The sequence below is a fragment of the Cricetulus griseus genome, chromosome 4, assembly GCF_003668045.3.
Source record: "Cricetulus griseus strain 17A/GY chromosome 4, alternate assembly CriGri-PICRH-1.0, whole genome shotgun sequence".
NCBI lineage: Eukaryota > Metazoa > Chordata > Mammalia > Rodentia > Cricetidae > Cricetulus > Cricetulus griseus.
In genome coordinates, this window is record NC_048597.1 from 1,404,139 (window position 1) to 1,425,937 (window position 21,799).

The 21,799-nt window shown below is 46.3% G+C and overlaps 1 protein-coding gene across 1 annotated transcript in view; it reads left to right on the plus strand.

The window, feature by feature from the left end:
* The window catches only part of Dscam (DS cell adhesion molecule), a 504,817-nt gene extending 483,272 nt beyond the window's left edge, over nt 1–21,545 (plus strand). Inside the window, exons 31-33 of the mRNA XM_035443441.1 lie at nt 1,202–1,399; nt 3,050–3,352; nt 20,267–21,545. Coding sequence (XP_035299332.1) covers nt 1,202–1,399; nt 3,050–3,352; nt 20,267–20,622 — 857 coding nt within the window. The 3' untranslated portion in view covers nt 20,623–21,545. The remainder of the gene's footprint in view (nt 1–1,201; nt 1,400–3,049; nt 3,353–20,266) is intronic.
* Nucleotides 21,546–21,799: the final 254 nt, after the last annotated feature.

Consider the following 21,799-nt stretch of genomic DNA (forward strand, 5'->3'; position numbering starts at 1 on the left):
TTGAGATGGCTGCATCAGCACTGAGTACAGAGTGACCAGACCATGCCATTCTAAGAAGCAGAGAATTCAGAAGTGGGAAAGACACTTCTGGAACCATAGGCTACTTTCAGTTGTAACCCCGAAAAGCCACTCCAGGGAAAAGAACACTTCTCCTGGTCCTCAGATAATACACTGGCCCTTTCTAGGGCCCAACACAGTGCCATTAGTATGTCCCTTTCCTCAGTTCATGGGGGCTGAGTTAAGAGCACTCTGCCCTACTTACCTGCTGCCTTTAATTCCGGATTTAAAGACACAGGCCCCTGACAGCAGCCTGCAAACACGTGGGTCCTGATGCTTTTGCAGATAGCTGACACACATTATCCAGGAATTCTTTAACTATTTGTTTCCATATTAAATAATCCATGTCTTGCTCCTCAAAGTTCCCATGATACTCATTGAGAGACATGACATCATGTGCCAAGAGAATGTCAGGATAGAAAGAAGATGTGGTCTTTTGTCTCCAGGGGCTTCGACTTAAATAACTAGAAGTAAAGTTCTGATTGAACTGATGAGTCAATATGAAACAATGGGCCTTCCAGAGACACTGATGTCAGTGTCATGAGGCTTCAGCTTCTGGTCACTGGCCATCCTCAAATGCAATTCTTGTTCTCCCTGCAGAGGGCAATCTCCTCCTGTGTCTATTTCTAGGGCTACTAGTCACATAGCATGGGGACCTGCCCTATTTCAGTGTGAACTCCTCTTGATATGTTTGCAAGGACTGTTTTTTTTTTTTTTCAAATGAGATCACATCCTATGTCCACGGAGAAAAGATGAGAGCATAAACTTGGGGGAAAGTGAGGAGGTGGGTGTAATTCACTCTACACGAGCACTGAAGTTTTCTTGTCTTATGGGAGGTGTTGATACTCAGAAAGTTTAAGTCAATGTTTCTGATTATAAAATTGTTAATAGCCACAAACAAGGTTCTGATCTATAGCTGCCAAACCCAAATGGGATGTTGTTCTGCTTATGGAATTTTTTATAAATATTTAAATATCTGGTGAACTTGATAAGCCATGAAATAAGATAAAGGGGCTTTCCATCGAAAAAGTCCAGGAAGGTTTCCCAGGGGCTTGGCTAGGTGAGGAAGCAAGGAGCATGATGACAGCTGCTTGCCATACTTGATCCCTGAAGACAGACACACATTACCCCTCCCTCTTTGCAGATCCCACCACCAGGAGGAATGCAAAGGCTGGACCCACAGCAAGAAACCGCTACGCCAGCCAATGGACACTCAACCGACCCCACCCTGCCATCTCAGCCCACACCCTCACCACAGACTGGAGACTGCCCACACCCAGGGCTACAGGGTCCGTGGACAAGGAGAGTGACAGCTACAGTGTCAGCCCTTCACAAGACACAGGTGGGCCCTGTATCTTGCATCTTCCTTGATCATAGCAGGGGAGCATGTGAAAACTTCCTGTCCTCTTGCCTAGCTTGTCTTCTGAAGGTCACTTTCAAATGACACTCATTTATCTGTGTTCTCAGGCCCAACTGTGCAGCGTTCCCTGCATGCAAGGCCTCGCTGAGTTCTGCAAGACAGAACTGAAGCATCTCCTCTTCTGCAGGCGTCTTGATTCTCCCACCCATGCTGCTCTCTCCTTTTAGTTTCTGCCCTATAGAAACAGACACTTTTACATTCTCACCCACATAACAGCAGTAATTGCTGATTGCGATCTGAGGGCGTCTGACCCACTCCCACCTTCAGGACTAAGAGCCTGAACTTGATATTCCGTCCATGATAAGGTCACAGCACCCCCTATGGGGAACATAGGCTGATCCTTTTGACAATTAATCATGTTGATTATAAGACAAACAAGCCAACAAGTTGATGGTGTCAACCACCAAGATTTCCCTTCCAATGTGAGCTTCCCTAAACTTTGAAGAGAAGTCATATCTAAATCTAATAGCTATAGGAAATGTTAACGCTCATTTTCATTTTTTCACAATGCACTTCATAAACGGGGCTCCAAAGGTGGTGTGTCACTGTGGGGAATTTATTTTTAATGTCTGTTATTTCCCTTAGAAGGTTCTCAGAGTTCCACAAGGTGACTTCAAAACTTTTCTGTAGATGTAAAACACAAAGCTACTTTTGACTGGGATGACATGGCCTTGTTATAAGGCCTGTTTGTGCTGGTTTCTGTCCTATTTCCTAGTTCCCATCAAGAGAGGTAACAAGAAAGGATTTGTCCTGGAGACCAGACAATGTTTTGCCTTGTGAAAAAGTCAGTCTTGAGAGAGAGAGAGAGAAAGAGAGAGAGAGAGAGAGAGAGAGAGAGAGAGAGAGAATATGTGTGAGCACGCATGTGTGTCTGTACATGTACACAAGTAAAACAGAGGTTGACACCATCTTCCTCAATCACCCCCATCTTATTTTTTGAGACAGAGTCTTCCACTGAACCTGGAGCTCACTAATTCAGCTAACCTGGTTCAGCAGCAGCAAGATCCAGGGGTCCTCCTGCCTCTATTAGACAGTTTTTACATGGACACTAGAGATAAAACTCCAGTCCTCACACTTGTGTGACAGGCACTTCACTTACTCAGCCATTCCCAGCTTCTTGCCTTCTGTCCTAAGAACCATCACATCTTCCTTCTCAAGTTGAGGCCCGTGGAGCTGAACTGCAGAACATGGGCATTCGTGACCATTGCAGAGTCTCTGCAGAGCAGACATGTTTGCGGGTCAGAGCAGGGAGGGATACTGTGGCTTTGACACTGCCTCCCAACTGTCCCTGCCAAAAGCCAAATTGTTTAAGGGGAAGGCTTTGCTTGTTTATGAAAATGCCCAGGGCTGGGTTATCTGACCACAGCAGCCCAGTTGCTGCAGAGTCCCTGAGCACTGCTGATGAAGCTGGCCTCAGAGTGGCAAAAGAAGAGTCTTGGGACAGAGCCAAGCCTCTGCTGGGTCCTGTGAATCTGCTCATTTTAACCAGAAACTAGGAAAGGCCATCAAGGTGGTTCCAACATAGACCACCTACTAAGTCACTCCCCATCTTTTCTGTCTCGCACGGTATAGACCGAGCAAGGAGCAGCATGGTCTCCACAGAAAGTGCCTCCTCTACCTACGAAGAACTGGCCAGGGCCTATGAACATGCCAAGATGGAAGAGCAGCTGAGGCATGCCAAGTTCACCATCACAGAGTGCTTCATATCTGACACGTCCTCCGAGCAGTTGACGGCAGGGACAAACGAGTACACGGACAGTCTGACCTCCAGTACCCCTTCAGAATCGGGGATCTGCAGATTCACTGCTTCCCCCCCCAAACCTCAGGATGGAGGACGAGTGATGAACATGGCGGTTCCAAAGGCCCATCGGCCAGGTGAGGAGGCAGGGCGGGAGCCGCTGCTTAGGACATCCTCAGATTGTGCAGAGTGTTCCACTTACTGACTGCTGCAGAGCAAATTGTTGCACAGCTATTGGCTGGAAACAGCAATAGTCACTTATTTTATTCATGAACCTGAAATTTGATCAGAGTCTAGTGAGGGAAAGCAGGTAATAGCTGTGGGGATCCACTTCTTAAAAGAAAAATGGCTAACTCAACTTCCAAGTCTACCGGCCAAGTTCCCCTTGGAAGTCTTTCCAGAGGGTGGCCCAAGCATCCTCCTAACATGGTGGGTTAGTTCTAAGTGCAAGCATTCTAAATGACAGCAAGTGGAAACAGCCGTTTTCTAAAGGTTAGTAGGGAAACTGTATTAGTCAACTTGCCATTACCATAACAAATTTCCAAAGGCTGGGTACTTGGTAAGGAAAGAAGGTTTATTTAGCTCATAGTTCTAGAGGTCTGGTGGTATGGTGCTGCCATCAATTACTGTAAAATGTGAGGGCCTCATAGTAAATGGCATCTTGGGGGAAGGGTTATATCTGTACAAAATGGCCATACAGTGAGACAGGAAGCCTCTCTATGGGAAAGAACTCTCACAACAGCTAGCTGTTAAGAGAATTGATGCACTTTAAACCTTGTCAAGGGCGGTAACCTATGACCTACTGGGTCCCATGACCTTCTGACCTCCCATTGGGTCCTCACTTTCTGTGACTCTACCACCTCCCAGCATCTGCAAAACCAAGCTTCCAGCACTGGGGTCCTTGGACACACACTCAGCCATCCCCAACTCTAGTACTGAAGGTGTCCCTTTCAGGTAGCCAATTGTCCAAGTAGAGCTCAGGAAACTCAGGGTCAAAGGAAACACATCCCAAAGAAAAACCTTTCTTGTTTTCCTCCCACCTGTAAGAGATGCACCACAGCCTTTCCTTCATGGACTAACCAAGCAGCCACATAGAACATTTCAGTTCTTTTCTTGAGCCCCAGCACAGGTAATATTTTTTTTAAAAAAAAAATGTACCTTCCCTTTTCAAGTATGACCACTACTTTGGGTCTTATGATATAGGGAAAACCTGAAATAAGGCCCCAATGAAGGCATAAAATATATAAAATAAGAAGTATCTATCCAGCAAGTAATCTCCGGGAGTCACCACAGATGCTATAGAGTCTAAAGAGTCAGAACATTTTTTACTCCATCTACCTCTGCAGGGGAAAGGACGAGATGTTACTTGGGAGTGTTTTTATTTCATGTATTTTGCTATTCTTAGTGTTTATTTAAAAGGCAGATGTAGATAAGGTATGGTAAACTTAATGGCTTTTGGACCTTGCTCATCCTAGAGGTGACAAGAACAGCTGCAGGAAAGACAAGCCAGGAGGCATCTTGTTTAGCTTCACTGGCAACTGTAGGTGGGCATGACACGGGTGCCGTGGTGCTGGGTTTGTTCATGGGAGCACTGCAAAATGCAAAGAGGAGAGAAAGTGCTTTGGGTACCAACCTACTTCCAGACAGTTGTGAGAATCTCTGGGGTGAAAGAGGCTCTACACGGTACTGGGGACCCCTTCCTTTCAAAGGGCCTGATTCATCTGCAGTCCCCCGTTAAGTATTTGCCACTCTCCTAGAAGAGAATGTACCACCACTTCCCCTTCAAGTGTGACTCAGGGCACAGAAAGCACTTCCAGGTAGGATGACTGCCCTACTTTTGCAAGCCTTTAAATTATTGAAGGGTTGACCTTTCTTTCTGACATCATGTTGTCTGTATGCTTGGGTTAAGAATTTTTTTGTTCAAGTCTATACTTTTGTTCATGAAATTGTTTCCTGGATTCCTTAAGGCACCCCAGAGATCACCACAAAGAGGCTGTAGTCTTACTGAATTATTTAAAGTGGGGTGATTTTATGACCTTAGATATGAATAATTTCTCAAATCAATGTGAATTCTGATGTCCGCAAACTTTGTTTTGTCTACCCCACAGGGCTGGATTAGTACTGGATTTTTAATATGCTCTAGAGAGAGATTCTGTCCTCCGGGGTCCTTTCTGTTGTCCCTTCTAGGTGCAACTAAAGTTGTTCTGGGAGCAGAATTGGTTCTGGAGGACCCCAGGCCTGGCATGAGAACAGGTCCAGAGGTGCAGTGACACCCAGAGCCTCCAGATCAGCACAGGGGATTTCCTGACAGAACCATGGTCCTGGGTGGCAGGGAGGCCAGGTTGAACTTTGTGATTCGGGTCAGAAAATTGAGGGCTATAAGATCTGGGCAGAAGTGACGTCAGTCAGTACTAAATACATGGATTTATGAGTAAATGACCAGGAGTTTGACCATAAAACTCCATATCCCACTGCAATGGTCTCTTCTATCTTAACATTATGCTGGGAAGGTCATGCAGGGTCACTCGGGCAGTTGTGTTGGGATAGGAACCAGTCAAGATGGCTGCACTCATGCCAAGTGGAAGACAGGCCAAGCAGAAGGTTGCTGTCTCTCATGATGCTGACTGCAGGATGCATTCAAGCTGGCAGCTCTGTAACCTGTGCTTTTAAACTGTCCTTCCCCTGTGGCCCCCTGAGTTCTGGATAAGCTATCTCATTTTCTGGCTCTGGGTACAGCCTTACCATTCTCTGGATAGCTGGCTCCTCTCCTCATCAAAGCTCCTCCTTTTATCTCCTTGTCTTTTCACTTTGCCTGTCTTTAGTACCAACAGTTACGACCCCAGACTTTCAAATTCCCTACAAATGGGGATCGGGTCAATAACACATGAGCTTTATCAGATCATGGTTCCAAGAAAACAGGAAACAGGCTGTGGAGATCTTTATCTTTTTTCTCTCAAAGCCTATAGATGTCCAGTGAGCACCTAGACACTCAAGAAATAGTCTTAAATCAATCAACAGTGGTGGAATCTATGCACAGTTCTATACCTGTGCATAGCATATACAGTACAGATGTTATTGAATATGAATGATTGCATTCATGGCATGATTGAACAACCGGCTCATGTTTTAATTATCAGAAATGATTAGTCATATATATTCAAATAAAAAGGACATTCAAGTTTACTCCAACATACTTTTGGGCAAATTGATGTATTTTCTCCTCTGGCCAGAAACAAATAATCACTTCCAGACAGAGGACGATTCCCCCAATGGGTCAGAGTCTAGCTTTACATTTTAATAATACCTGATTTGAGCTTTTAAGAAAAAGAACTGTACATTTTAAGTAAATCACTAGAATGTGTTTGCTTTTTTTTTAGCTGGTGCTACCTACTTGTATCTTTAAAAATGCAAAGAAGTTCAAACTCTGTATTCCTCTGAGAAATTGGTAGAAGGTTTAAGAGGGCCCCTTCTTCCCAATTATGAAGCCCCTTCTCGGTTTTAGGAGTATTTTGAGCCTCTTTCGGTCACTCTTAGGCTACAGATTGTCCTTTATTCCTGATCTTTAGCCTATGCAGCTGAGAGACATCACTGCAAGGGGGTGACAAATCAGCTCACAGCTCCGCATTCTCCCTTCACACCTGGCTCAGCAGCTTCAGAGAAAGCAAGGAGCCTCGGGTATCTGTACCTGCACACTCTTTAACCTGGCTTTAGATCTGTTCACCCCAACCCTCCACCAAAGATGCCTTTGAAGTCCCAGCTGGTAGCTGGTCAATGGCTCGCTCATCCATCTAGCTACTATCTAGGGGGATCCATTGAATAACCAGGTATCTGAAGCAGCTGTTGGATTATAAACTTAGGATCCATTCTTCTCATTTCATCTCCCTCTCCTAAAAGTATGAGTTCGAGCAATGAGGGGGGAGGGAGAGGAGAAAGAGGGAGAGGGAGAAAGAGAGAGAGAGGGAGAAGAGTGAGGCAGGACCCACACCATAAACAGACCCAGAGCCCATGCCTGAAGGAATGGCTGCCTAGAGGATGAACCAGCCTCTGAAGAGTTAAGTATTGTTCTGACCTAGGCTACCTATCATGTGAACATGTACTTTTCATCCCTGAAGCCTCCAGGGCTCTTGTGTTGGTCTCTTTATAAAAATTAAGACTCCAGAACTCTTCTCTAGCAAATAGTTGGCACAACAACCTCCCTCAACTCTCTTCTCTCACACTAGGGTCTGGTGCTCCCCTTCCTGGCTACTGCTTCTCAAACCCAAAGCTTTATCATCCCTCTTGTGTTAGATATCTTGCTAGTGCTGTTGACAAGACACAATGACCAAGACAACGTATAGAAGAAAGTGTTTATTTGAGTGTATGAGTCTATGTTGTCAGAGTGAAAGCATGGGGGAAGGAGCAACAAACAGAGGCAAGAAGCAGAGAGGGCTCACTAGAATCCTGAATCTCATCCACAGTAACACAGTCTGCTCTGGATGCTCACCTGGAGGCCAAACACTGAGGCTCAGTACCTTCCCCCATCTCAGATCTGAAATTTCTAACATGAATGACACTCCAGGATCCATGAAAAGCATGCCCTTTCAAATACAAGTGTCTCTGATGCTTTCATGTTGTCACACGTATGCATTTACCTACAAATGAGTTGGAACATACACACATGCTGGCACAGATACCTATACATGGGTTTGAAATCACATATACCTGGCTCATAAACACATATGCACTCTCAGTGTCTCTGAGCACCACCTTCCTGGTAGATCACTGCCTTTTGCAGCTTGGCTTTAGATTTTAATAGTGTTTGATATTTGAATTTTTTAGGACATGTGCTTTTTTTTCTCACTTTGTACTCTAACAATCCCCACCTTCCTTTTGTTCCTGTGGATAGTTTGTTGGGTATCTGCTGAATGGCTTGGCATTAGACAGACTTAAAAAGACCGCCATTTTCAAAGAAGCTGGCGTGGTGTAACTGCATGAGCCAGCACGTAGCTTTAGGTCATGCTAAGTGCCGAGAGAGAAGTAGCTTAGGGATGAGGTACAATCTGTCAGTGGATATTTTTGGCAAAGGTGGTCAGAGAAGTCCCCCAGAGGCAATGAGATGTAAATGATATTCAAAAAGGAGCATAGAGAAGACCCTATGGGACCACAGTGCAAGGAGACAGAAGAGTAAAAGTGAAGGTTGAAGGTGGGAATGACCTTGGCACTTACAGTGTGAGTCAAGAGATCTATCTGACCTACCAAACATAGATAAAATTCCAAATGCCCTGCCCCTCAGGAATGCCACTTTTGGAACTGGCCACCAGACGTAGCCTCTGAATGGCTCTTATAACTCTTATGCCCAAATTCTGAACCCCAAAGTCACCAAGAGACCCGTTCTGATGCAAAAGCAAAAGGTCTTTAATTTTAACAAGTTAACTGTATTAACTCGCTTCCTCTGTCTGTCTGACACAGTGGGTGGCGCCAGAAGGACCCAGAGGGACTGAGGGGCAGGGATTTTATTGGGGCAGAGCAAGGAGAGTATCTAGGGGTCTGCAACAGTCTCAGGATTGGTGTACTTCTGAGCTTGGACAACTTGTCCCAAGTTAGTTGGTCAACTGATTGCTATGGCTGGCCTATAGGCTCTCCCAGGGTGGTTGCTATGCTCTGTACATCACTGTTACCATAAAGCACATCCAGAGCCTGACAGCTAACTTCTGATTGGTTCCTTGCCACATGGAGGTATCTGGCTTCCTAGTGACTAGGAGGTCAGGCAAGGTCAGGAAGCTCAGCACATGTTGCTGAGTCAGAGGCCTACATCTTGCTGTGTCTTTTCTGCAGCCTGTCATGGTTGCTAAAGCAGGGGGCTGGGTGAGGGTCTGGTGCCTTCACTACCCACTCTGCATTTCTGAGCGGAGCAGTGTGTTTGTCCCTGTGCTTTCCTAGAAACCAAATCTCCCCAATGGGCAGTTTCAGGTCAGCTTCTTATAGGTTTCCCTGGTATTCTAGTCTGTGCTCAGTGATGGCCCCTGAGTGAGTTCACTACAGAAAGACTTCTCAATGGCCTTGTTCTTAGAATTCTAAGTGCACAGCCTAGTTTGCTTTCTACTGTGATTAAAAACGCATGACCAAAAGATGCTTGGGGGACAAAAAGGTACTTTTGGCTTACACATCTCAATCTATTGAAAGAAGCCAGGCCAGGAATTCAGCCAGGAGCAGAGGCAAGAACCACAGAGGAATGCTGCAGACTTGCTTGCTCTCTGCCATTGCTTAGCTTGTGGGCTGGCCCCTCCTGCACTGACCATTGATCAAAACCATGCCCCACAGGCATGACCGCAGGCCAATCTGATGAAGGCACTGCCTCCACTCCCTCTCCTCAGGTGACTTTAGTTTGTGTCACAATGACAAAAACTAACCAGCCTCTCCTTCTTGAAACAACAGTTCAGTGTCTACATTCCTGAGTCCTCTGCATTCACCTCCCCTACTGTTCCTCTCCATCCCTGCTTTCAGGAGGAGCCTCCTGTCCCTGAGGCTCTAACATTGCCAAGTGTTCGGCAAAGTACACATAGTTACTGCTGTTGCCTGAACTATTGGCTATTCTTTTCAGACTACATGCGATTTTGACTACAACAGCATTTTCTTTGACTTCTGAGGCCCTTTGGGCAGCTGCCTGCTTTCTTGGTTGGCTTTCTAGGGCTAGGTCCTAGTTGTTAGAGATTTGAAGGCTGTTTCAGGCTCTTAAGAGGAGTTAAGTCTCAAGAAAGCCTTACCCCAGTGGACCAGTGATCTACAAAACAAGGCTACCTGTGCCCCCATGAGTAACCAGGGGCAGCTTCCAGAGTTCTTTGCCACAGAAGACAAATAAAAAAGCTCAACACAGTGAGTTAAAACTCACTGTATGTTCAGATAGACCCCCGTTAGAATGCATATATGGACCGCTTCAATTGAGTATCTTCAGTATAGAAAGATATTACCCTAAGCCATGAAAACATTAATAAATTTATCTGATACCTCCCACTGTTTCATTGGTTTATCTGAATAGATTGTCATAAAAGACTGCAGAAGAAAAAGGGGGTCCTGAAAATACAACACAGATAAATCTTGAAAAAAAAAATCTAAGAAATAGGACAAAACTCAGCTATGGAAGACAGACACTCCTGTGCCCATACCATACCCACATGCATGCATACACACACACACACACACACACACACACACACACACACACACACCACGAAGGTCTACACAAAGTTTGTAAGAGACAAGACTAGACAATGCCGTTTTTTAACTTGATTCCATGTAGCTTCTGCCAATATCACATTCTAATGCATCCCAGATCCCCAACTGGAAAAAAAGGAAGACATGATTTCAAGACATGTAACAGTTAATACTGCTCTCAGGGTAGAAGCTAGCAAAACACTGAAGAATCAACTCATCTTTCTTGCCAGCCTTCCCATCCTGATCTCCAGTCTCCAGCTTCTGTAACCCTGAATTAGAGTAAAACTATTTTACATCAGCCTAACTCAGCTTGTCTTGTGGGTAGATCTAGGAACACCATCTTGCTTGCTTGCTGGGCCACACAGACTTCTCAGCCTGCTTCATAAACTGAGCAAGTACAAGCCTAGGCTCCCACTTGAGTCCAGTATCGGTGTGTGCTTCCCCAGAGGGCCTCTTGGAAGGAGTAGATCAGCCTTAGAATCTCATGTACCTCCCCTCTATTCCCAGTGGGTGATCAAGTACCCTGGCTTATGAGCTCTCCACCGCCTGAAGGCCAGGGAAGAATTTCTGATCCCACTTTGATATAAATGAACTACTGCTGAAGACTCATGAGCTGTGACCAGTTCAAAGTCCTACCTCATACACCTCGGTGTGTTTTTTAAAGTCCACAGCAAGAAGGGAGATCACAGTATCAGTGTACCCTTAAAAATGCATGAAACAGCAGCCAAGAACGTAACCGAGCTCAAACACCATGTCCTCTGATACTAACATCGCATCACTTATTTAGAGTTTTTCCTGGTTGCTGTTTTGGGAGTGAAGATTCGTTTACAGGGAGATTGGTTTACAAGTTTTTTATTACCCCGGTGTGACATTAATATTAAACTAAAAAAATGTGTTAGATCCCGTCTGCCTGAGGTGAGGGCAGACTCCACAGTCACCTTCACTCTCCAGCTCCTTGACTGTGACATTGCAAGGCTCATCTCCATGGCAGTTATTGAGATTGTGAGAACTTGAGGTCTGAGTACCCTTTGGTTCTCACTTCTGCATCCAGGCACAGACATCAAAACCTTGTTAGAAATTGATGAAAGATCCTTTTAATGTCTCCCAGGAGGCACTTTGAGCCCCCGAGAACCATTATACACTTACTTTTCCATGAATTTAGGACAGCATTTGCACAACTTCCCAGTTCCTGGATAACAAGATATTGCAAAGGAGAAAGAAAAGGCAACCCCATCATACAATATATGCAGGAATGCTCGGCTCTTAAAGTACACACTAACCCTACAATTTCCAATGTAGATAGACTTTACCTATGTTATAGGTGAGACAGCTTAACATATAACAAAGACTCTGTTAGACCGAAAACTTCAAGACATTTCCATGCCCCCCCCCCCCACATGCACTTGACTGTGGTGCTTCAGGGGTTCCCAGACCTGTTTGGAAGCAAACCCCAGCCCTTCCGGTTCACTCAACAACCACCTCCCTCACTGGGCTCAGTGGGAGAAATACCCAGGTTTTGTTTCTGACCACTGTATGACTGACCCATCTTCCCATGGTCTTCCACAAAGGCCAAGCCCCCGTGGGCTGGTACACTGGAATGGAGAGTGTCCTATGCCCATTGAATTCCGTGAGTCCCGTGTAGAATTTAGGAGTTGGGCCTGCTTATAGTTTTGTGAACTTGCCCCATCCATAGTGAGGGCGCTCAACAGCAGTGACATCAATACTTGAGGCAGGTGCTGGGGAGAGGGTCCTGATCACCAGCTGCCCACTGATCCATAGATGCTAATAGCATAACTCCATGCCCCTTACATAATGGCATTGCCGAGTGTTCCCGGGGGGGGGGTGAGGTCAACCTCAGTGAAGCAGTGAAGTTTCGCTGGCCTGGACCAGATGCCTCTGCTTGTGTGGTACATGGCAAATGGTCTCGGGGTTAGGGGACAGAGACCAGATGCGTGGACTGACTCCCACTGCAGGATTTCTGTGGCCTTCGTGATGGATTTTGCCCTTCCCTTTCCGGGACTGAAATACACTCAGGCTTTGTGCATGAGTCTGAATACATTGAGACAGCTCAGGAAGCTTTGAGCTAAAAGGAGGCAACATTTGCATAGAGCAGTTTTCACACCATCAGGACAGACAGCCTGACCGCCCCCTTCCTTCATGAAGGATGACAGGCTCCAAGCCTGTGGTGTTGATGGATGAGAGGAGGAACCCTGTCTCACAGGGGCCAGGGGGCAATAATTATGTCTGTGTGCTGGCCAGATAGGAGAAGAGGGGAAGTCGATGCTAGCTGACTTAATCTGGACTCCCAGAGACATTACTGTCACTGAAGGTCCCCAGAGGGCCATGGCAGAGGATGAGAAATGAAGCATTATATCAGGAAATAACACATAACACTGAGTTAATAGCTAAATTGCCCAATCCCCCTTGAGACACAAATCAAATCTGAGGCATGGACTCCTCCCGGTAGGACAGTGGTGGGTACATTTTGCCATCTGTAGCAAGACCCAGGGTAGAAATGTGAGAAAGAACGCCTTTCCGGTGGGTCACACAGTCTGAGAAGGGGCTGTTCGGTGACTGACTGTGTGTGACACATGGGTCCTTCCATCACAGCCACACATCTCTGATGTCCTGTAAGCCAGAACAGGCCTCTCTTTACCTGTGATCCCACCTTTAATTTTCATCTCTTTGTGGCTGTTTCCTGTTCTTGTCTTTGTCTTCATCTCCCCATGTTCATCTGTCTCTTTGATACCTGCTTCTTCAACCCTGTGGCTGTCTCTCATCCACCCCCCTCACCTTACCCTGTCCCCACCCAGCTTGGCTTCATGCCACCAAGTGCTCAGCATCCTGATCTCAACTCTGGTTTCCTCAGGGCCGTTTCCCCAAAGCGCCTCAGCTTCCTAGTTGTCCTGCCGCATTGCTTCTGACACAGGGGTGTGGACCCCAAAAGCAGACAGGCTTGATGGGCATACAAATGTATGTTTCTAAGTTGCCTACGTCAAAAGTAGACTGTGTTTCAAAGGCCCAGCTGGGACTCCAATAATCCCCCATCATCCAGTGTGTGTTCCTCTTTGGTTTGAGAAAAAGGCACTAACTGGGTTGAGGTAATGTGGGGGGAGGTTAGACTTGCAGACAGTGGGGTGAGCAGAGACAACGGGGGAGGAAGATATGGAAAAGAATGCAAGTCAAATGTTTCTCTTTACCTAGGCAATGGTGCTTTCACACTTTGCTTATTGTATGCTCGCTCCTTCTCCCCCTCCCCTGCACACACACACACACACACACACACACACACACACACACCGGACTTTGTTGGCTATCTGTGCTACCTTGCACTCAGCTCTCTCCTTATCCCTTTCTCACCCATGACTCCTGAGCTTTACCCTTCTGTATGGCTTTACTTCAGGAATGAAAGCTTTATCCAAGGAAAACAAAACAGAAAGAGGAAGGAGGAGGAGGAGGAGGAGAGAGAGATAAAGGGGGAAATAGAGAATGAGGTAGAAGAGAAAGAGAAAGGGAAGAGAAGAGGAAGATGAGGAAATGAGGGGGCAAGGAGGGAAGATTAGGCCAGAGGGATGCCAAGAGGAAGAACCAAGGTAATGACACCTGCAAATATCTGTGGCACCTCCTGTTCCCAAAGCCACACTGCAGACTGCAGCCAGGCTTTCTGCCGACTGTGTGAGGACTGGGCTTTGACTGTGAATTCCCATGCACTGGACCCAGATCCCACACACTGGACGCCCAGGGTATGTGTACCTGTCACATAACCAATCTACTCTGGTGTTCAGAGCAAAAGGACTCTCGGATTGCTTACCACTAGTGCTTTAAGTGTGTAGGGGACTCTGAGGATCCTGGCTGACCAGAGTTGGAGGACCTCAAAGAGACTGGTGTTTCCCACTGGGTTCTAGGGACTTTGGGAAGCCAGGTCCAGTGAGCCTTCCATGCCAAGCCCTGGGGTATCTTTCTAGCCAGATCGGCATGGCCTGCTTCTGCAGGGGTGGGAGAACAGGCATGGGTCTGTGGCTCGAGCTTGGTGGAGAAGAGAGGAGGGACGACAGGAGCACCAGTATCACTTTAGCAGCAGAGGTCTCTGAGCTCCCAGCATTAGCAAGAACTTTCTATAGCTCCTTCAACTCTTTTCTCTTCCCTTGGCTGGTGGAGGCAGAAATGACCAATGGGAAAGGAGGGGTGTGACTGCCACTAGTGGGGAGACCCTAAGCTTACCACAGACAGAAAGAAAAGGTATCAGTTTCTGGAGCCTTGCTGTGACATGTCACTACAAACTTGGGAGCTTAAAACAGATTTATTCTCTCACAGTTCTAGAGACCAGAAGTTCAAAGTCAAGACACCAGCTGACAAATGTTCCTCTGAGGGCTCTAGGTAAGAGCACACTCCTGGCCAACCCTAGCTCTGCTGGCTCCAGGTTACCCTGGGCTTGTGACCCCGCCACTCTGGTTTCTACTTCCATCCTGTCATGGCTCTCTCCCCATGTTCCTCCCACGCCCCGCTGCCTGGCTCTTATAGAACATGTGCCACTGGATTTAAAGCCCATATTAAATCCAAGTGATCATTTCTCAGGTCACTTAGCTTCATCCCATCTGCAAAGGCCACTTCTTTGGGTGAAGCCATGCTCAGAATTCTGGACCTGGGTCCATAGGGACCACTAATCAGCCCCCCTTCTCATCTGATAGCCTGCCACCTCTCAACCCCTGCCCTATGGTGAAACCTGCATGTGAGCAAGTTACTTAATGGAGTTATAGCCATAGCCCTCTACACTGGATACAAGATCTATACTAGTCATATTTGGGGTGTCCTCCCAGCCTCCAGGATGCACTGCTGCCATCAGAGTCAAGATTGAGTATCTCCCATATGAAACAGACAGCTGCAGGGTGGCTGGGGGCGGGGGCAGGTAGGCAAGTGTCTCAGTGTCCAGCAGTCATCTGCTATCCTAAACTCTTCTCTTCCCAGAGCAGTCATCTCAGTGGTGGCCTTGATTTGTGTAGGCACCTGAGGGACCTAGGATGTAAACAGACTTCCAAACAATCTCACCTCCCAACCGGTGTTCAAACTACAGCGTGGGATTAGATTTCAACAAACATTAAGTGATGTCGATAACCTCAGCTCAGCACTGAGGTGCTTTATTAAGCATGTTCATATGATGAATTCACACAGCTGAGAGAGTGGCTCTGTGCACTGATTAGAAAACATGCTCTATCATATATATGTTATATGTGCATATATTGTATGTATTATGCATATATATGCCAAGGAGAGCAGCTCTTTAACTCTTTAAGCAGCTATCTAACTTCATAAAGCTCTGCCTGTCTTAACTCTGTTTCTTTACAAGATGTTAGATGTTCAGAGCTGTTTGGTAGACCCACAAGGAGACCTAGCTGTGAAGATCCTTCTAGTTTCATTATGAAAGATCTGCACTTCTAACAAAGCTTTCGTTGAAGCCATCAAACACTCTTGGTCACTGTACCAAAAGTGAGAACTCTTGTGGGCTTGAATCTTGCAAACCTTGTTTTTGAAATATTTATTCAGGTATTCGTTGTGTGTGCATATGCACGCACAAGTGTGGAAGTCCTTCCTTTCCTTCCACCATGTGGGTCTTAGGAATCAAACTCAGGCTTCCAGGCAAGGTGGGAAGTTCTTTTACCTGCTGATTGCCAGCCCAGGGCATTGTGTCCTCATTTTAAATGTGTTTGTCTTCATCTGTTCAGTTCTAGACCAGAGAAATCTGCAATCTGGTTGGGACTGAAACACTACAGGCTTGAAATACTACAGGGTATCATTTCTGTCTGGGAATCTGATGGAGAGTCAATGGGGTAAAAACCAAGTGTGTCATCCATAGCACATTCCAAATGTGTCAGGCATGCAAGATGGTGCCAGTTACCACATGTAGTCACAGATCTTCTCAACTTCACCCCTTAAATAACCCTGGAGTAAATATGATTTCTCACATACCTATTCTCACACAATGGGACAACAGAATAAAAATATTCACACAATTGAATAAAAGAGTAAATCAGTCTAGTTTGCTTATTGGACTCTTAGGAAAACTCAGTTTTAGTGAATTAGATATATAAAATTTCATATATTTCAAAACTGGTCAGGTATCATGTATTAATTCATATAGCAAGTGTCCCTAACATTGGATAATAATTTCCCATCTTAGTTATCTTGCATGCATTTGTGTGTGTGGTTTTGTGCATGCATGTGGGGGGTGTGTTTTCGCTCTCCACCTTATTAAGGCAGGACCTCTCACTTGACCCCAGAGCTTGCCAGTATAGCTGGTCTGGCTAGCCAGCTTGCTCCAAAGAGCCTCTGTCTCTGTCATCAGAGCTCTGGAATTACAGGCAAGAAGTCACACCCACCCATCATTGATCTGTGTCTTGGGGATCAAAACTCCAGGTTTCACAATGGCATGACAAATACTTTTCCCTGGGCCATTTCCTTAGCCCTCTATCTCATTTCTAAATGGCATCTCTGTTAATGGTTTTGCATTTGTTTCTGCCTATATTAGTCCTTTGGTAGAGAAAGCTGGGGGGAATATGTCCATTACTATAATTTTTTAAAAAAATTAAGTCCTTGTATTTTTTTTCAGGAACAAATTAATCCTTATGTACATTTCACATTAGTCTCTGCAGAGGTGGCATTTGATTTCAGCAAGTGCCCAACATCCTGTTCAGAAGGATAGCATAGTGTGTCATTTGCTCTACCAGAGGGTCATGGTCAGTTTATTGAGTGTTTATGACTGAACTTCCATTGGACTCAATCTCATGTGTGAAGCCAGTGAGGTTGGCCAGAAAATCTGGGTGGTGACACACCATGGTTCTTAATGAAACCATGTAATCCTTCATCAGTCCTTACAGGGTGGAGAGATCCCAAAGAAGCCAATGGGAGAATGCAGGTGAATCTTCAAATACCAAGAGGCATGCCGGTGTGACGCACAAGAAAACCACTTGGCAAATTTCCACAGAATAGGGTCATTCTTCCTCATACTCTGGGGAAAATGTTATGAATGTAGTACAATTTTGGGAAAAAAAAGGAATGGTCCTTTAAGATGCTCCTGGGGTGCTTGCCCTGGGTTTATTTATTTGTAGAAGCCTTAAACCATAGGCTGTAGTTCTTAATGTCCTGATGACTCTTCAGTGGGGCAAAGCAGAGAACTTTCCAGGATCCTGGGTTTACTCCTGCTACAGACAGTCTGGATTGGTGACCTTGAATTCACTGGAAAATAAGGAGTCCCGGGAATAGTTTGAAGCAGAATAAACAGGGACTTTTAGGCATTTTAGCCAGAACTAGGGGTGGCAGTTGTGCTGGAGATGCCATGGGAGAAGCCCAATCCCTCTGGATGCAATGTGTCTGAAACCAACCCATCCTCTATCTTGCCATCTTTCCCCAAAGCATCATTTCATAATTGCGTTCCATACTAAAGGCAGGTTAAACTTATGAAGAAACTTTATTGCTTTAACTCAGTGCTGAAGAGCAAAGTTGCAAAAAGCCTGGTGCTGGCTCTGCAGAGAGCCATAGCAGATGGTGGAAACATGATGAAGAGGTCACCTCTTAGAACAGGAAGCCAGTTAGAGACTGAGACTCCCCACATCTCTGCCAAGACCCATCCCCAGTTGTTCTGAGTCCCTCCACTAGACTCCACCACCACAGTGAGGCCCGAGCCTCCAATGTATGAACACATTTAAACCATAGTACGGTTCACTATCCACCCTGTCTCCTGAGCTTAAAACCTAGAGGGAGTCACAGTAGACCCACCCTTCCCTTTGCCATTGTCACTCCACGTCCAAAGCCATTTCTCACGCTTTCCTTCGTAGTATCTCAGTTTTGTTCTTCTCTTATATGCCATAGCTGCCCCCACCTTGAGATCAGACCATCATCACATCTCTCTCATCTGCCCATTCCCCCATCTATTCTCACTCCTGGAGAACCGCACACTGCCACCAGACTCTCTGGCACGAGCTGCTCCCCTTGTATGTGTGCCAAGACAGTGAGTTCCTAAGGCCTCACAATAGACAGGAACAGTCCCTGGGTGTCATGGCAGCCTGAGGCACAGACAGCCCTTACCTATGTGGGTCTTGAAGTGAGAAAAGTAAGATGCAGAGTTAGGCTAGAGACTGATCAGTGTGACTTCCAGGATAGCAGAGACTAAGTGCCAGGCAGAATCCAGCTCAAGCTAGAGTGTGGCTGCCTCTAGAGGTTCAACCCAGTGCACTATTTGCAGGGGTCGGTGGGATGGATCAATAACTCTAGCCAGGGTCATGGAGGGCAGATGAAAACAAGCCAAACGTTATTATTCAAACAAAGTAACCAGAAGAGGAAAGTTCCAAAAAGAGACAGGTTTTAATGTCTGGAAGAATACTGACAACATTAAACAATACTGAGCACACTGGAGAATGTTCAGGGTTTGAGTGGGCATGAGGCCTGGCCTTTCTGACCTGGATTTGTAGAATGTGGCATTTTGAATTCAGGGTGGATATCTATAGACAAATGTTAACAGAGCATCTCAAGTTCATGGAACTCAGGAGATAACAGAATGGAAAGGATAAGGAGATAAACAACAGCAGCAACAAAAATGACACAAACACCTGGACCTCCCAAGCAAGGCTGAGACCGGGCCCTTGGAAAAGTTCTGAAGGTTTGTATTGTGAGGTGAAGCAAAGGATACAGGAGAGGAGAATGAGGGATGGTAGTCAGGGGTGCAAAGGCAGTTGGGAAGCCATAGAGCTAAGGCAGAAGAATGCCAGGAACATCAGATGTTGCCAGGGTTGGAGCAGTTGAGGACTAGGAAGACAACAGAAAAACGTGACAACTGGAGGCATCCTGGGTGACCTCCAGGATGATGTTTCTGTACTTGAAAGCCACAGATGTCATGTCAGACAGTTCAGAGTTGACAAGAAATGGATGGCAAGGCAGATGAGACACATGAAGGATTTGCTAGGAAATTCTTGTGGGGAATTAAGAAAGAAGACTAGGGGAAGCAGGGAGAGTGTCCGGACCATGATGCAGACCCAAGACCTAGAAGAGCCGAAGGTAGGAAGAAGAGTAGACTTCATCGCTAGTCTCAGAAGGCTGTAGCCAGGTGACATGACATCATGGAGAAGGGGATAACTGGGAAGAAAAAGCTGCCACGGAGGCCTGGCCTTGCCTGTTACAACAAGAGGATCCCAGAGGAAAGGAAGCTTCCTCAAGTAGGGGTGTGGGTGGAGGCTAGCATCAGGCACCCAAAGCCAGTACTCTTGAAGGAGAGAGGAAGGTAGGTGTGCTTTCATGTCACCATCGAAGCCAAAGGAAGTAGAGTCACACTATGGTCTAAGGTGCTCTGATTTCCACCCCGGCATGGCCAAGACAAAGGAGATGAAGGAGATGACCAGGACGGTGAGAAGGCTGGGCCCATGCTGTCTTCACCTCAATCCATCATGCATGTGACCCAAGGTCACATGGCTCCATAGATTAGCAAGAGTAGAGAGAGTTGTCCCTTCCCTCAGTATCCCTGGATCTGTTCTCCAGCCCCAGACATCCCACACTTCCAATCATAGTTCATATACAACAGACATGTTGCCTCTAATATACATTGATTTTTTTTTTCAGGTAAAGGTGTATGGACTTGTTAGCTGTGTGTCTCGGGCTCTCATACTGTAGAATTAGAGTCAGTGTTCTTTGGCCATGGAGTGAAGTGTGAAAACCATTCCACTTGCCTCTCTGGGTTGCAATGGGTCAATGGGGTTTCTTATGAGCACACAGTGAGAACTCTTCTTCTAGACCAAAGCTCCCACATCATGTTCCCAAGGTGTTCTGCCCAGTTAAGCAAACGAGGAAACTGACTAACTCTCTGTTTTTGTTCCCAGGTGACCTCATTCACCTGCCTCCATACCTTCGAATGGACTTCTTGTTAAACCGGGGGGCACCAGGCACCAGCAGGGACCTGAGTTTAGGACAAGCGTGCTTGGAACCCCAGAAAAGTCGGACCCTGAAGCGCCCCACAGTCCTTGAGCCCACGCCTATGGAGGCTTCCTCCTCCACCTCTTCCACAAGAGAAGGACAGCAGCCATGGCAACAAGGGGCCGTGGCCACCTTACCTCAGCGAGAGGGTGCGGAGCTGGGACAGGCAGCTAAAATGAGCAGCTCCCAGGAGTCACTGCTGGACTCTCGGGGCCATTTAAAAGGAAACAACCCTTACGCAAAATCCTACACCCTGGTATAACACATGGCGCGGCTGGACAGCAGTTGTAAATACAATTTAAACGATCCAATCAAAGCTACCTTTTTTTTACGGAATTCCGATATTTATAATTAAAGAAAATTGCCAAAATATATTAAAAAAAAAAGAAAAAGAAAACACTGAAACCACAGACAGTGCGAAGACTACTCTACTTTTTTTCCGTCTGAGTGTGGGCTCCATCTGCCTGGGCATCTGATTTTTTGGGGAAAGAAGTCCAGTTTTATGATTTTCACAGGCTATAGCATTTTTACTGATTTTCTACAAAGTGCATGGGGACTCGTTAAACCTTCTGAGAGAAGTTCTAGCACACAAGAGTCAAGAAAGGAAATGGGGGGAAATTAGCCTATTTGTGAATCGAAGAGGAACATTGCTATGGGGGCAGGGGCAGCTTCCGTCACCTTTGCACACCTTTCCTTCCCACTAGGAACCAGGTCCTCGGTTTGATTTTCTGTTGTTAATTAGGATGAGTGCTGTCAGTGAGGGGGGGGGGGACCCATTCGGTTTTCTTTTTTTGTTTATTCTTTGATTTGATGAGACACTCTTTGCATTTTGTCTAAGCGAAATAAAAGAGAAAGGTGGTCTGCCTTTATTTGCATGTCTACTGATACCGCCTAACCACTGCTCGGGCCTCCTTCCTGCTCACACCGGCGGCTGTGAATAAAACAACTGGACCCAGAGCCCCATCTAGGAAAACAGATGCTAAAGCTCTGAACAGAAGACACAGCATCAACTTTGCAGCTGGAAACCAAACGAAAGGCAGCCTGGTCTCCGTCCGGTACTAAGCCCCTCACAGAACTCAGGTCCTTGTCCACTGCAGGACCTGCTGTCAAACTCATCAGGGTCAGCAGACCATTTCCAAATCCAGCGCACTGCTCTTTGTCAATAAAGTTTTATTGGAAGAAGTCCAAAGGCCCTACGCTCCATTTGCATTATCTGTGGTCACTTTTCGTGCTGTGATGTCAAGCTGAGTAACAGTATGGCACACAAAAACCAGAGTATCTTCTGGCTCTTCACAGAGATCCCTGCTCTCACCCCTTCAGTTCCTTGTTTTAGCCCTGACTTGTGTGAGAAAGGAAGTGATGTGTCCCACCTCCCTTTCCTGACCTGTCTCAACTGTCACCAACAGTGAGATACACAGCAGGCCATCTTTGGATGTGTG